Source organism: Apteryx mantelli, chromosome 1, assembly GCF_036417845.1.
Source record: "Apteryx mantelli isolate bAptMan1 chromosome 1, bAptMan1.hap1, whole genome shotgun sequence".
In the NCBI taxonomy this organism is placed as follows: Eukaryota; Metazoa; Chordata; class Aves; order Apterygiformes; family Apterygidae; genus Apteryx; species Apteryx mantelli.
The window spans coordinates 126,445,289-126,460,095 of NC_089978.1; the positions used below are offsets into that span (position 1 = coordinate 126,445,289).

Here is a 14,807-nt window from a genome sequence, read left to right on the forward strand (position 1 = left end):
CATTGTTGTATAGCTGCCAAGCTACTGCTGGCATGTGAAGCAGCGAAGCCAAAGAAAAGAAATGCCTGTCTCATTAGCACATAGAGGATCTCGTAACCCCATGACTTTGCCCTTTGGGCATTTATTGTTTGTGGTGGTGTCAGAGTCCTTATTCTCAAAAGACAGAGAAAAGACTTGAGCCAAGGTGGGAAAAGTATGTAATCGCAAAGAGAGCTTTCCTGCTGGAGCAAGAGACATACATCCTTCCTCCATGTAGCACAAAGGGCCGTGCCTCAGGCTTAACCTTACTTTTGTCTGCATAGAGCTTTTTCCCCCATGGATGACGAGAGTTACAGGAAGTAGCCTGTATGACTTACCAGTACAATGGACAGCTTGAAATAGGTCTAAGAATATTTCCTGGGGGGTGGCTAGGACATCAAATACTGACAGTTGTAGATCATCTGTTCAACTCCTGCACATCCAGTTCAGTCATGGTGGGTTAAGGTAATTGTTGGGACCTTTCTGTTCAGCAGGGCACTTAAAGCAAGCAAAGAAGCCCCCTGACTTCCATGACTTTTGTCATTGTTTTGTTTCATCTGTTAATTTTGCAACATTTTAAAATTGATTGTAATTCTGAAACTTGATGTTTTACAAGTCCCGGAAAGTTTAGGAAATTTAGGTTTTACCAAGAGATTCTAATGGAAATTTGGGGTGGATCTTTGCCTTTCCAATAGAAGTAGAATCTCCTTCCCGAGTCCACAGTAAAATGCATCCAAAGCACGGTGCTGCAGTGGTCCCATCATAATGTCCTGTCTGCATCCTGTATTTTCAGCATGGGCGTGTAATAGAATGAATGAGGCCTTTATGGCAGATTGCATGTCCCAAATTCTATTTCTCCAAATTTCAGTCAAATTTCAGTTTTAATGAGTTGCTGTTCCCCTGTAGATTCAATGACAATCTACAACAAGGCACACAGAGAAAGGATGTTATAAGAAATGAAGAATTAAGGGAGCTCATGAAACTTAAATGACTGAGCAGATATTCAGCTATATCTGCTGAGGGCTCATATAAAGCCTCATATTTAGCAAGGCATATCTGAATGGGGCTGGGCATGAGACATGTGACAACATGGGTTAGGTTATGAATCCCTTCCAAAGGAAGCAGAGCTGTGTGATTTTTGGATGCTGGTAAGAGGGAGATCTGTGAGCTGTGCTTTTAGTGGGGTGTGAGCTAAGTTAGCCATTGAAAGGTGTTTGTAATACAGCTTTGTCTCAGAAATAAAACACAGACAAGAAAACAAGGAATCACCAGGACAGTAATAGGAGGTACTTACCTACCAAAGGACACCTTTAAAAGCAGCTGGACCAAGGAGCAAAAATTGCAATTGCATTAACTCAGCAGTACATTTGTTTGGTATTGACTTTTCAGTCCATCAGAAGCTCTGCTTGTTTCGGTGTGTTCAGAGCACAGCCTAGCTGCTCAGTGAGGGAGACTAAGATAAAAGGAGTAGTAGGCAGCTCTGCCTTAGGCTGCCTTGATGGATAGCATATCAAAATACCACCTTCGCATGCTGAAGTGGACACTCAGCAATGTAAAATAACATGATTTTGCCTGAATTCTGAGCTGTGTTCAAAGGGAGGATCTAGCACCCCAGTGAAGGGAGTTGTTTGTAACCATTAACTTCCAATGCAGTAGTTTCTGACCACCTCATGCTGTAGTTGATCTTGTCTTTGTAAGGTTTCTGTGAGGCAGAAAGCCACTGTCTTTCCTCCTCCTGTTCTGTGATCTTCCTTGCTAAGCATGTGTCTTTCTTTGGTTTAATCGAATGTCCTATTCACAGTCTCCAGTACTTTTTTGATTACTCTGACCTTAATTTTTTTTTTCTTTGCACAGGACATCTCCAGCTTCTACTAAATCTGAAGAAATGTCACCTTCTCTTCTGCTCTCTTTCAACTCTCTCTCTTTTTCTCTTTCCCTGCTTGCTTACAGGAACAAAAAATTTTCCTCAGCTGTCCGCCTTTGAACCATTCTTTCAGATTTCCCTCACCCATTTCTTATCCCTGCACTTACTGTTGTCCTGTTGACTTTGGCTCTTTCTTTTTGCATTGGAAGTGTGTTTTAGTCTCCACACCACACATACGCAAGTAAATTAACCAAACCCTGTTGCTTCTCCAAATCTTGCCTTATCTCCCTTTCATCCGTTAAGTTCTTTCTGTGTTAATTCTCTTTCTGCTCACTCTCCTCCAGTTCCAGCCTAAATCTTCCTTTTCAGTCTCTGACTCTTGGCACATCACAGAAACTTTCAGTAGTGAGCTCAGAAACAATGCTTCATCCTCATCATCCTTGTCTGATCAGCTCCTTTTCTTTGCAGATCTTGTTCTTTGCTTTCCCTGTTGTGTACCTCATTTCTACATAGCACTGCCTACGGACACAGACTGAGGAATCATTTCTGTGCTGCTGTGGAGCTGATTCCATCTGGACAGACTGGACCCTTGGCTTGTCTCTGACACTTTCCCATGGATCTCTAGCCTTCAGTTCAAATCAAATGTGGCTAAAACAATCTCTCTTCCTCTAAACCCTCCTCTTGCTCCCTGTAGACCACACTGTCACCTTACTTGCCAGTCTGTCCTTCAGAGCACCGTTCTTCATTCTGGCCTTTACCTTCAGCTTTGAGTCTGGATATTGTCCTGTTGCCTCCTCGAATCCCCCCACTCTGGGCCTCGGCCCTGCCTCTGTAAGAACTGTGCTGCTGCAGCACACTGAGGTGGGGGATCAGGGCAGGCAAAGAGGAAATTGTTTCTTGATATGATTTTCCTGTTGGAAATGATGTGTACAGCTGTGTTAAATCAAACATACCTGATACAGTCCTACACACATGGGATTAAACTAATATGAGATTATTTAAAATCTCCTTGACATTTCCTCCACCTTCTTCCCCTGTCTGGAATTATCTCCAAGAAAGATATTTTGTCTTCTGTGCATAAAGATCATCTCTGAGGATCAGACAAGTATCCTGATTGCTTTTCTGCAGGTTTGTGTGTTGGCAGAAGCTCATGCATCCAGTCAGAACTATTTGTGATTCAGTGATTGTTGTAGTTTCTTTTTAATGCTGTGGAGTTTTATTAATTTGCAATAATTTTGTATTATATAAAACTAAGTGCAGTCTGTTGAAAAGGGGAGACACTAGTGCCAAGTGCCAGCTTTTGAAAAGTTGGTATAATAATATTAGGAAAGTCTCACTTCAGTGGATTAAACTAATTTTATACAAAGCATCTGCAGAGGCAGCTTCACTGAGTGAAAGCCATGGCCTCTGGCTTTGGGGAGGTTACTATGCACAGCTATTTATAGATCACTTCAAGTATTCAAAGGGTAGAGATGTTAATTAATACTTGCAGATCCTTGTGCGGTAGGTAGGAACATGTTTATAACTACATCTTGCAAATGAAGGAACTGAGTCAGAGGGGTGAGATGATTTGGCAAAGGCTATTCTGTACTAAATGAGGAACAGAGCCAAAATTAGAGTTCTAGAGCCCCTGGCTTTTAATTAGGGCAAAAAGGTGTCTGTTTGCCTTGAAATTCAGTATGTCAGTACTTGTCCTCGCCCCAGAGTGGAATGCAAAGTAGACATTTAAGAGAAAGAAGAGCGATCACACTACAAAATATTGCAGACTGTATCAGCTTAGCAATAGGAGGATGCTTCATTTTCACATCCTCAGCTGAAACAAACATTCAGCATTATAATACAAACCTTATTTCTCAAACAAAACTTCCATTGAATCTAGTGGGATATTATTTGTCTGAGAAAGAACGGTGAAGTCAGGTCATTTAAACATTCATTTAAAGCACATATTCCTTTAAAATTACTTTCATTTGCAAAAGTCTTGATTTATAATGAGAAGATAATATTCTGTCTGGAATTAGGTGAATTAAGGAGTAATCCAGCTACCCCTTGCAGAGGCTGTCGTTCAAAGCCAATCATGCAGTATTAGGCTTTGTTAGTTTACTACAAAATTGGATGAGAGCTGAGTAATTTGATAGGCTTTTTTAAATGTAGACATGGAGACAGGGTGTGTCACGTTTGTATTTCTAGGCCTTGGCCATTGAAGTAATAATATGGCATCTCAGGTCTGGTCAGTTCTTAATCCTTACAATTTATAGGAATACAAGATTTGGCCATAGCAAGATGCAGTGGGTAGGTCCTGGGCCTCGGGCTCAGAAAACTGGGTGCCACCAGCTCTCCAGCGCTGCCATGCGGTGCAGCCTTGGCTGAGGCACCTCCATCTCCTCGCTCGGTGAAGTGGGTGTGATTATACTGGCCGCTGCAGCCAGTGGCCTTTGGGGCCTCGTGAGTAAAGGTGCTGGGTACTGACTAGCAGCCGTGTTAAAAAGATATATGGAGCTCCTGATAATCAGGTTTGTTTTTAATAGCACCTACAAACTGTTATGACTAAACACTGAAGAAGGCCTCTCTTCTCCTAAGCAAATACCGCTTACTAAAAGGGTTACTTATTGAATATAAATTTCTGAAAGCTCAGAGAGGGGGAATCAGCCTCTGAATTAATGCAGATCACAGTGCTTTGAAGCTGAGTACAGGCACTGTATAGAGCAATATAACAACCCCTTAATGAATATCTGAAGTTTCCAGTACAGTTTTATGGACCCTGAGTTAGACATGCCACTGTTAGACTACCTGGTCATGCTGGTTTCTTCATTTGTCACTTAAAACTGGTCTCGCTGTGTCTGGGTTCTTCATATGAAAGTATCTCCAAATACTTCATTTGATGGACTCATACATTTAAGATTGGCCAAAGAAGATACAGAAAAGTGAACTGACCAAAGTCAGCATTACAACAGACTGATGTCCAGGCTGCCCTTCTAGCCCTTCTTCTCCAATTGTGATCACCCCTACTGCCCCCTGATGTCCTGGAAAGAAGAGAAAGTTAAAGACATTGCCATGGTTCCTAATCAATAGAAGACTAAACCCCTGTGCCTCCTTAGAAATATGGGCTAAAAGAATAAGCAGGCTAGCCTGCTTGGAAAGTCTCTTTTACCTTTTTCACTCCTATTTCACAAAAAGAATTAGCAGGGGAGCTTAGAGTGTCAGTCCTTAGGTCATTAACCACATGTGGATATTTTGCAGACGAGTTTTCACAGAGGAAATACTGTGTGTTAAGTTCATTGTAATTTGACTTCAGAGTAGGCGTTTAAGTTGACCCACTTCGGGTTGTGTTTTTACTGAAAAATATATCCGCATTGATTGCGCAAAGAAAGCCAACCCAATAGATGAACCCCCAAGCCCCTTTCCAAAAAAAACAGAGGGAGAAAAACAAACTTTGTTTCTAGACAACACTTTTCCATAAATAATTAATGTTCTGCCTACATTGGTGTAGCACCAGGATATAGCGCTATTCCTCAACAGCTATCAGTATGCTACAAACTGCTCAAGATTTCCTCCACTTCTTCTGAAGTTCCCCTCAGAAACTCTTGCAACTGCTCTCTAGAACCAATTTCACTAATATTATGAGGATTTTGATTAAGAATCTGGAAAATACTGACCTGTGTAGCCCTGCCCTAGCCTTGATACACTAATAAATGAAAAAATATCTTTCCTGTCACTTTTATAACCCAAGCAAAGACATCAAATAAATCCTACTACATGATTTAAGCTGTAACTATATTTTTAAAAAAAATGCTTTAAGTCTACGGACATGTAGCAGAAGAAATGCTGTATTTCTTAAGACCTGTTACTGAAAAGGATCTTATTGTTAGCCTGCACTCAGATAAGAGAGGTTGAATCTGGCCACTATTTTCTGGCTCCATTTTTGACCTGTTTGGTATATTTCCTTCAGATCTGTACAAGAAGAAAGTTAAAAAGCTCTAAGCCTAAATTTTCAAAGGTATATAGTGATGTTGGGTGTTCAGCTGAAGACACTTAGAGGGACTTGATTTTCAGAAAATGCAGAGCATTTGCTGTCAATGCAGAAACGTAGAGCATCTTCTGACAAACCTACTGTTCTTTTTGGTGTCTGTGGCTGAGTTTCTAAAATCACCAGTTGTATTTGGGAAATGTAGGGTGTGTTCTGTTTTCACCAGGGGCTTTGCTAATAGATTTTGAACTTAGCAAATATATGAACAAAGAAAAAAGAATTATTTTGGCAAAGGGGAGGGAAGAAGGTGGTATAAACTGCATTTCAGTTCCTTCCATCTTATGTTTCTCAAATATATTTAGGATTTGTTTGTTTGTTTATTTTCCAGAAACTGTCCTATACAAAGGAAGCAATGGATGGGTAAGTATCTGCATTTGCCTTGTGTTTTATTCTGTCTGATGATAACAGCAAGGCTGAGTTGTGACATTTTGTAACACCTTCTCTCTCTTTATTTATTTTTTTTCTCTTGTCAGCTCTTGCACCGATTGGTCATGTGGGTAAGTCATTTTCACTTTTTAAAGCCTCTTGATCAGTCCTTTCTCTAGCTCTTGCTGCTGCTAGAGTTGATTTTTGCACTGAAGATTTTGTTTTTAATAACAGAAGTAAAAAACAAAATTCACCTTGGTGCAAAGGGGCCTACAGAAAGAGATTCAATGTGATGAAGAAATCTTGTGTATCTTGTTTGCAAAGCTCTGGCAGGTTGTCCCAGCAGCCTTGGCATGCTGAAAATATCTCGGCTGATTGGTAAAGGACTGCTTCTTTTGCTTAAGTCCATCATTTCCTTGTTTTCAGTTGAGCATAGATGCGGGCTATTTACCTGAAGAGGTTTAGTAGGGGAAAGCTACTTTGGGAAAGAGATGTGTCCACAGTGACTTGTGTTAGTATTCTGGCTATTCTGTGAACCTTTCCCAAAGGCTTTCAGGTCGTCATCAGGCTTGGTCATCATCACCAAAAGCAGAAAAGTGGAATGTTTATAAAAATGCTGTTTCAAAAACTTTTGAGAGATGTGCTCTAAAAACACTGTTACAAGGGGATCAGCTGCAGGGGCTCCTCACATTTTTAACAAGGGAATCAAACTGAAACTAGTCTGAATTGCAATTCCTTTTACCAAAGCAGACCTGAACTTGAATCAGTATTTTCATGTCTTTGTTGAACTAGAAGCAAAACCAGTTAACGTCATTATTACTCCATTCCCAAACAGAAATTAATCTAAACTGTTTTTAGAGCAATTCAAACCCAAACAACTTAGTCTTGAACTCATCTGAAAAATTGGCTGATTCAATTCCCTGCTTTACAGGCCATATAAAGCCATGATAAATATGAGTAGATCACTTACTGGAGGAGTCACTTAATAAACTTAGAAAAAAAAAAAAAGGCAAGCTCAAACCACAAATTAATTATTCTGATAATGATTTCATAACCACGATATTATATTTTAAAATTAATAGCATGAGAAGGTAATGGCAGACTTGATCCCTTGGAGATTGGTTTATATTTCAGCCATTGAGCTGAACTTTTCTCTGATGTGAGCACTCTCTAAGCCCACAGGTAAATTGGGGAGGGTGAATCTCTTCAGCTTCCTTCCTGTAACATCGGCCAAAGTTCTATATGCTCTTGCTTTTAAAGAGAAAATCACAGAAATAGAAATCTTGTCCTTGTAAACTTCATGGGCCTGATTTTTTTTCCTCATTAACATCAGTTGTTCTCTAGGCTGGCTCTTGACATGAATGGAACTACATCTTATTTATCAGCAAAGGTGAATTCAGAGATGCAGTTTGTTTCAGTTTGAATGTTGGAAGCTTTGAAAAAAATCATCTTTCTGAAGAAGTTTGAGTTTGAAAAATCTAAGGTATCTCTCGGTGTGATCGTTCAGGAAAACTGCTAGATGTAGAGATGCAGGATACAAATTATGTACTTATATAAAGAACACCTTACCTAGGGCTTTGTGACAGGCATTAAAGGGCCTTGCATCTACTAAAGCTAGTAGACAATTGGCAAGCTTAACCTAACTCAATTTGCTGCATGACTATATTGCATCTCTCTTAAAATGCTCTCTTAAACTGCTTTTATTCCAGTATATGTTACTTGAGGTTGTTCATAGCTTTAAAATAGGATCTTTGTTATCACAGCTTTACTGTTTACAGTTTAGCTTTACTACATCATTTCTTTTCTGCTATATGTTGTTTTTTGATTTGTGGTTGGAAATGATTGTGTTTTACAGCATAGAGCGAGTGATACAGGACTAAAGCAGTGAGATAGAAAGAGGCAGATTTGCTCTGGATAATGGAGCATCAGGAAGAAATACACATAATTTGCTCTGGCAATATTAAGAAAACCTCTATTCTAAGGGCAGTTCTGCACACCTGTGCACCACAAGGCGGACATGGTTTAAGACATGAAGTTTGTAAGCCAAGCTTATATAAAAATAAAGCCAAGATTGGCTGCCATGGGTAGAAACCATATATTCTGGCTTGCTTTTTAGTTGCGTGGGTTCTGACTTCAATCTGCAGTTTTGTATGAGGAGAGAGATACATATACTGTGTGGCACGAAGAATATCTCCAGAGCTAGATGGAATGTGGTTTTGCTGCAATAATGTATGAGACCTGCCAATACACATCAGAATAAAATGAAGACCTCTTTAAAATTTGCTGTAATAAATCAGAGTAGGTACCTGACCCAGGATTGCCCTGCGCTTAAGGCACAGCGTGCGAAATCCAGCTGCCTGCCCCAGTACAGGAGCAATGTGGCTCTGCTCTTTCCCGGGCAGTGCTCTGGTCGCCAGCCCACTGGCTTTCCTGCAGCAGCTCTTGCTGAGGCAGGGGCTGACCCACGTGTGCTGAGAGAGAGACTGGTCCTACAGAAGGGTATGTCGGGCAGGACAGGGCAGGGCAGTGATGTGAACAACGCTGTCTACCGCCGAGCTGCGCGTCTGACCTGCCCTTGTTTCTCAAGGGGCGGCAGCACTGTCCTTTCTCTCCCTCAGCCTGGAGCCCTGACGGCACCAGCTTCAGATGTCTGAATGATGCCCTGGAGAGGCTTCTGCACAGCCGGGGAAGGAGAGGCTTCTCCAGAGGATGCCTCGGAGCAGGGGTCTAACAGGGATGCTCTGGTGAACACCAGTTTCTCTGACCCCTGTGCAGAAGCAGTTACTTCAGTTCTGAGGCCTAACACTAGGGTTCTTTCCCAGGCTGTTTTCTCACTGCTAGGAGCATAGGAATTTTTGCAATTGGTTCCTCTTATCTTCTAGAGTGTAGCGCCAGTACAAGAAACTAAGAGTGTTTTCTTTTTACCATCTTTGACCAATCTTTTTTCCTATGAAACAATTGAGGTATCAGTTTTTTAATTCCGGGCTGATCTGGAAGTGAAGACAGACCTTTGATGTCTGTTGGTCATTTTAATGACAGTACCTTTCTAGGATAAAACAGAACTGTGCTGAAAGCTATAAACAGCTGTAGAACTGAAGCTGTGACCTAAATCATTTAAGACACATCAGATAATCCTACCTAGATGTCAATACTGTGTCTCCACCTAGCTGGAAAAAGCTGGTTTCAACTAGTTAAACACTAGGATGGTTTTAGCATAGCCTGTGAAGAGGTGGCTTGCGCTTGTGTAATTTACATCCCAGAATAACTCACGATCCAGCATTACTGACAATTACGTAACAGCAGGATGAAAGTTGTTCCAGTAAGACCAGTGCTTGCATTCACACAGGTTAAACGCTCAGCCTGGCCTTTTATGGACTTGAGGGATTAAACAAGTACCACTTAGGAGAGCAGCTCACCAAAAGGAAAAGTAATATATGGGACGTAATGCAGATGTCTATACAGCAGCCTCGTAGAAGTTGTGGTGTTTTGCCTGGGTCAGAAGTGTGTGAGTATTATATCAGCTAAAGGCTTTTATTCATTTCTTTATTCAATAGGCCCTTATGATTTTTCATAATGAAGTTTGCTCTATTAATACTGGAGTATGTCCCATGACAATGGGGCAGTGTCCTTTCTAATTTCTGGCAGGGTCAAATATCAGATCTTGAGAATCAATTGAAGGAAAAGGAGTAGCACAAAAATGCTGCAGGGGAAAACTGTAGCTTTTATGTCATAACCTTGCTTGAATGCTGTATGCATGATAGCATACTGAGGAAAACATAAGGAGTGAAGATATTTGGGAAGGGTGAGTATAATTATGCATTGCTTTTGCATTTCTTCTGAAGTGGCTCTTAATGTCAAATAAGATGAAGTAAGAAATGAAAGCAATTGTCCTTTCTGAGTGATAGTTTCTGATTCTGGACTCACTGAAATTAGTTGCAGTAAACCATGTCTGGAGCTCCTCTCTTCTCTACTCTCAGATGCGTTGGCAAATTTAGGATCTCTATTTCATCAGCATTGGGTGGTTAGTGTATCAACTCAAATTTGGTATCTCTTATCTAAATGTGCTGCATGAAAGACAAGTCTGTGTCCTCCATGCTGGGATCATCTCAACACTTCAGTCACTTCTGCCTGCAGTGGAGTAGAAACATACCTGAGCTCCTTTATTATTTGCCATTGGACTTGGCAACAGTATTGCTCTGGCTTCAGATATTTTTGAGTATCTGCACAGCTTTACCCCAAATGAAGAGTTTCACACTGTTTCTTTTTAGCTGTGCATTTATTTCTGTGTTGCCTACTGTCAAGTTTGTCCTGCCCTGCTTTAATTAAAAACAAAAGAGGTCAATATTCAAGAAGTGACTACATGAAAATTAAAATAAATGTAAGGACAATTTAAAAAGAAAAGAATCTGAATGCAAGGTTCAGTCTTGCATTTCTGTACTTGTATAAAAGTACTATTGATATTGCATATCACTTAGTTCAATAACTCATGATTAAGATGTTTAAAAAGAGTGAGTTCAGACCATAAAAATGACTTTCCCTTCTTTGAGCAAAGTTCTTCAATATGAGCATTGAAATAATAATATTTAAGAAAAAGAAATGCCTGACATGGCAAATTAGCCTTTAGGACATTCAAATTGATAAATGAACTGATGGACATCTGGAACCTGTACAGTCTGGAAAGGGTACCTTTTTCCACCATGGAGTTGAGGAGGTAGTTAAATCTTGCACAAAAATGCAGAGAAAAACATTTATAAAATTTCATGGAAGAAAAATAAGTGGTATCACTGAGGCATTGTTTGACAGGTCGAGTGGTGTTTTTTTCTCAATAACATGTCATGACTGCAGTTAAGCACTTATTTAGGCTCTTTAGTTGTGTGTCCTTAATGCGACTCTTTAAGTGCTTTGGTGGATTGGAACCTGTGAAGTCATTTTTCTTCTTCTGTCATTGGAGTCATCTCTTCATGATGTGACTGATGTCACACAAAAGTACATATGGGACTTGAAAGAGAGGAATATAGCAGGAGCTGTTTGTTGTACTAATATGTATAGGCTGTCCGTAAGCACTGTTTGCTTCAGATCAACTTCTGAGACCCTTATGGGTCTTGTTTACCACTGCCTAGGCTCAGGTGTCTAACAGACTCTGTGATCTGAAACCCATGCTTTCTGCCAAGGAAACACAGTGTAGCGTTGTTCATTCTGCTGCTTAGACATCTGCTTGTACCCATTGCTTCCTGCCTCTCCATACACGTGTATATTTTTGTATTTTGCTTACTGCTCAGCCAAGGTGGTCCAGGGCTCCACTTATGCAGGCAGGACAAGAGAAATTACATTTCCGTCATATGTACTTGTCTCAACGTCACAAAAAGCTCTTGCTGGAATATTGTCCTCCACCCTGGAGTGACTCAGCTGTGTGAGTATAACTGAAGGTAAAGCCTGGCCTGTGGATTAATGCTGGGGTTAAAAAATAAATAAATAAGCCCCCCTGTTTTCAACTCAGTAACTAAAGTGAAATTTGAATGTGTGTTTACCTTAAAAGCAATGTGTTCAGTCAGTCACTATGAGATGAAGTCAGCAATGCATTGTCACATGCATTTTGAATGGTTTCCTTAGAAATATCTGGTATTATTGCTCCTGTTCTAGGAATTAATAAAATGGGCGTTTGAAAAATTAAAATTATAAGGGGAAGGAGAAGGCTATGGATGCAAAAAGAAAGTAAACCTCACAGTTCTGAGCCCCAATTCTGGTGAAGCAATGAAGAAACAAAAATTGCTGCATAAAATGGTTATAACACAGTTTCTTAAACCAGTATTTTTGTCCTCCTGAGAAGAAAGTGATAATTCTTAACTTGACCAAGCTCAGTTCTTCACTGGTATTGCTTGAATAAATTGATTAAGGTTTTACTAGGCTTCGTTTAAATCCTTGGCTTTTAATTTTCAGCCAGATACGAGCCAGAATTTTGTAAGAAAAGTGGTTAGGTCTTGGGAGCTTGTGTTAAAAACGCTGTACCAGTAAGAGTCTATTACCTGACCTTGATAAAGAATTTGTCCAGGTAATGCTTAAGGTGATCAGTCTGGTATGCTTTAAATGTCAAAGGCCTTATTCTTACCCTGCTTTTCAGCACTGTGACAGTTGTCTAATACAAGACACTGGCCCAGTTTTGTTTGTGGTTTCCACCATGCAGGAACCCCTGTACACAGAAGTTAATGTCACTAACTGGAGAACGTCGGTAAGATCTACAGGCCTGCAAAGCGTTCTGCCAGAGACCAACTTTCCCAAACAGTGCAAAGATTCAAGAGCTGCTGCTGCTGTCACCTTCTCAACCTTTACTTTTTAATGCATATATAGGTACTATAAGTGGCCTGATTTTTCTGGAGGGCTGAGCAAATGTCATTTAAGTCAGTGAGAGAGCTCTGGGACCTTTAAAAGTTGGACATTTTTTCTTTGGTACCTGTACAAACAATAATTTAATCTGTAAGCAGTAATTTAACTTGGAAAATTTATTTTAGGCCTCTCCATTTAGAAACTGCTCCTCTTCTGAAAGTGTGGTTTATACCATAGCATTTCTTGCTTTTCTTGTTTACTTTGAGGATTATTTTCTTCAAAAACTCAAGCAGTTTAGTTAAAATTGATCTTGTGGTACACTGGTAAACAAAACACAAAATCTGATGTTCAATTCAGTTGCTCACAGATAGGGCACCTCAAAAAGATCTAAATGACTAAGTTACCAAACACATTGCAGAGAGCTGGCAAGTACAACACAGGATCTGTGGGAGATCTGTCCCTTCAGGGACAGCAGCTGGAAGCCCAGAGGAGTACCTGAAGGCCTCTTGAACTGTACTAGAGGCCATCTATGTGTGGGTAGCTGAATCAAGTCCTATGAGTCTTAGGTTGAGCTCAGAACCTAATTTATTTTGCCATAGTAAGTTATTTTTCACTCTGTCCCCTTCTAAATAAAAGGGTGTTGATACAAGGCTTAGTTAATGTTTATGTAAGGGCTTTGAGCACTTCAGATGAACAGAATATTACAAATCCTGTAACAAAGCTGTTCACTGCACATCATCTTGCTTTTGTTGGCTTTTTATTCTGTGACCTTGGTTACGTTAGCGGTTTGTGATAAGTGAATTCTCAGATTCTGTTTCACCTCTCCTGAAAAGTTAGTATCATATGTGCTTCCTGTGAACATACCATTATTAAATATAATACATGTAAATGCTTTAGTTACTGATGCCTTAAATTGGTAAGACTCTGGCACAGATGTAATCTAATGCCTATCAAAACTGGTAAGAGTAATGCATCTTTAGAGCTAAGTAAATTTAACTGGAAAATATGTCATCTGACCAATTAATAATTAAGAAAGAGCTTTGACTTCTGTTTTAAGGTGAGAAACAAACAGGGAAACTAAATCTCTATAAAATATAATCAGCATTCTTAAGAAAATCTAAATCCTTGTACTGATATTTTTAGCAGAAAGAAATGGATGGTTTTGAATGAGTTATTCGTGACTATCCTCTGCCATTGCCATCACAGGTATATCATGTCTGAATTCTACTTGCTTGCTAGTAACTTGTTTTCCAGTTCTTGGAAATCTGGCCAAGACTTACTGAGATTGCAAAAGATGCAGCAGAGAGACTTAGAAATTATTGACATTATGTTCTTTAAAACCCTTGGATTATGACAGATGGATTCAGGCCTCTGTCCACATTAGGAACAAGGGCATTTGATGTTTACTATAATCGTTACCTTTGCTACTAGCGAGCTGTTCCTAGTGACTCCTTTCCTTAAGGTCCAGGAAATGTCTCTAGTTTGTGTTTTCTCCTGACTCTTCCTCTCTAGAGATGAATTAAAATGACTGGCTTAACAAACGACTGTCTTGACTGTCATCGTCCCTGGTGGGTTTGGATTTCAGTGAATTTCATCTAATTGTCGGAGGACTGTTTTGGCTGATGCCTGAAAGCTGTGTGACACCACCCCCCCCCCCCAAATGATAATCTCTTTAAACAGTTCATGATATTTCAGTAGTCATTAATTATCATGATAATATTTGCTGTGCTTATAGTTAGTGACAGTGATTACCTTGCCTTGTGCTGGCTGAAAACAGGTAATAATGTCCACGAGATGGAAGCAGACACAAGTAACTGTATGTTTCAAGGCTTGCACAGAGCTCAGAGGTTTTAGTTGTACACAAACGTACTGTTTAAATTGTTGAATCAGTATTTTCTGCTTTGTTCATATGGATGTTATATATTTTATTTTTTATTAAAATTTTGTAATACTTACATAGCTCTCCCCTTGGCAATTTAACATTCCCTAAACTTACTCCAGTTTGGCCTAGTTAAACATTATGCACAGGACTAGCCTATGCCTCCTGGGAAAGATGGGTGAAATGATTCTTGGGTTGAACAGAAAATTCAGCAGACTCATCTTCAAGTCTGTGTTCATTGGTGAGTGCAAGCCTGTGAGAGGCACAGGGAAAAAGAGAGTCTGAGACACGTTAACTCACTGAAACTATCATATGTTTTATCTTAGCCTTGTGCC

The 14,807-nt window shown here is 40.0% G+C and overlaps 1 protein-coding gene across 1 annotated transcript in view; it reads left to right on the top strand.

Moving 5' to 3' along the window:
* The window catches only part of IMPG2 (interphotoreceptor matrix proteoglycan 2), a 61,339-nt gene that overhangs the window by 18,280 nt on the left and 28,252 nt on the right, over window positions 1-14,807 (top strand). Inside the window, exons 4-5 of the mRNA XM_013949995.2 lie at window positions 6,235-6,266; window positions 6,380-6,403. Coding sequence (XP_013805449.2) covers window positions 6,235-6,266; window positions 6,380-6,403 — 56 coding nt within the window. The remainder of the gene's footprint in view (window positions 1-6,234; window positions 6,267-6,379; window positions 6,404-14,807) is intronic.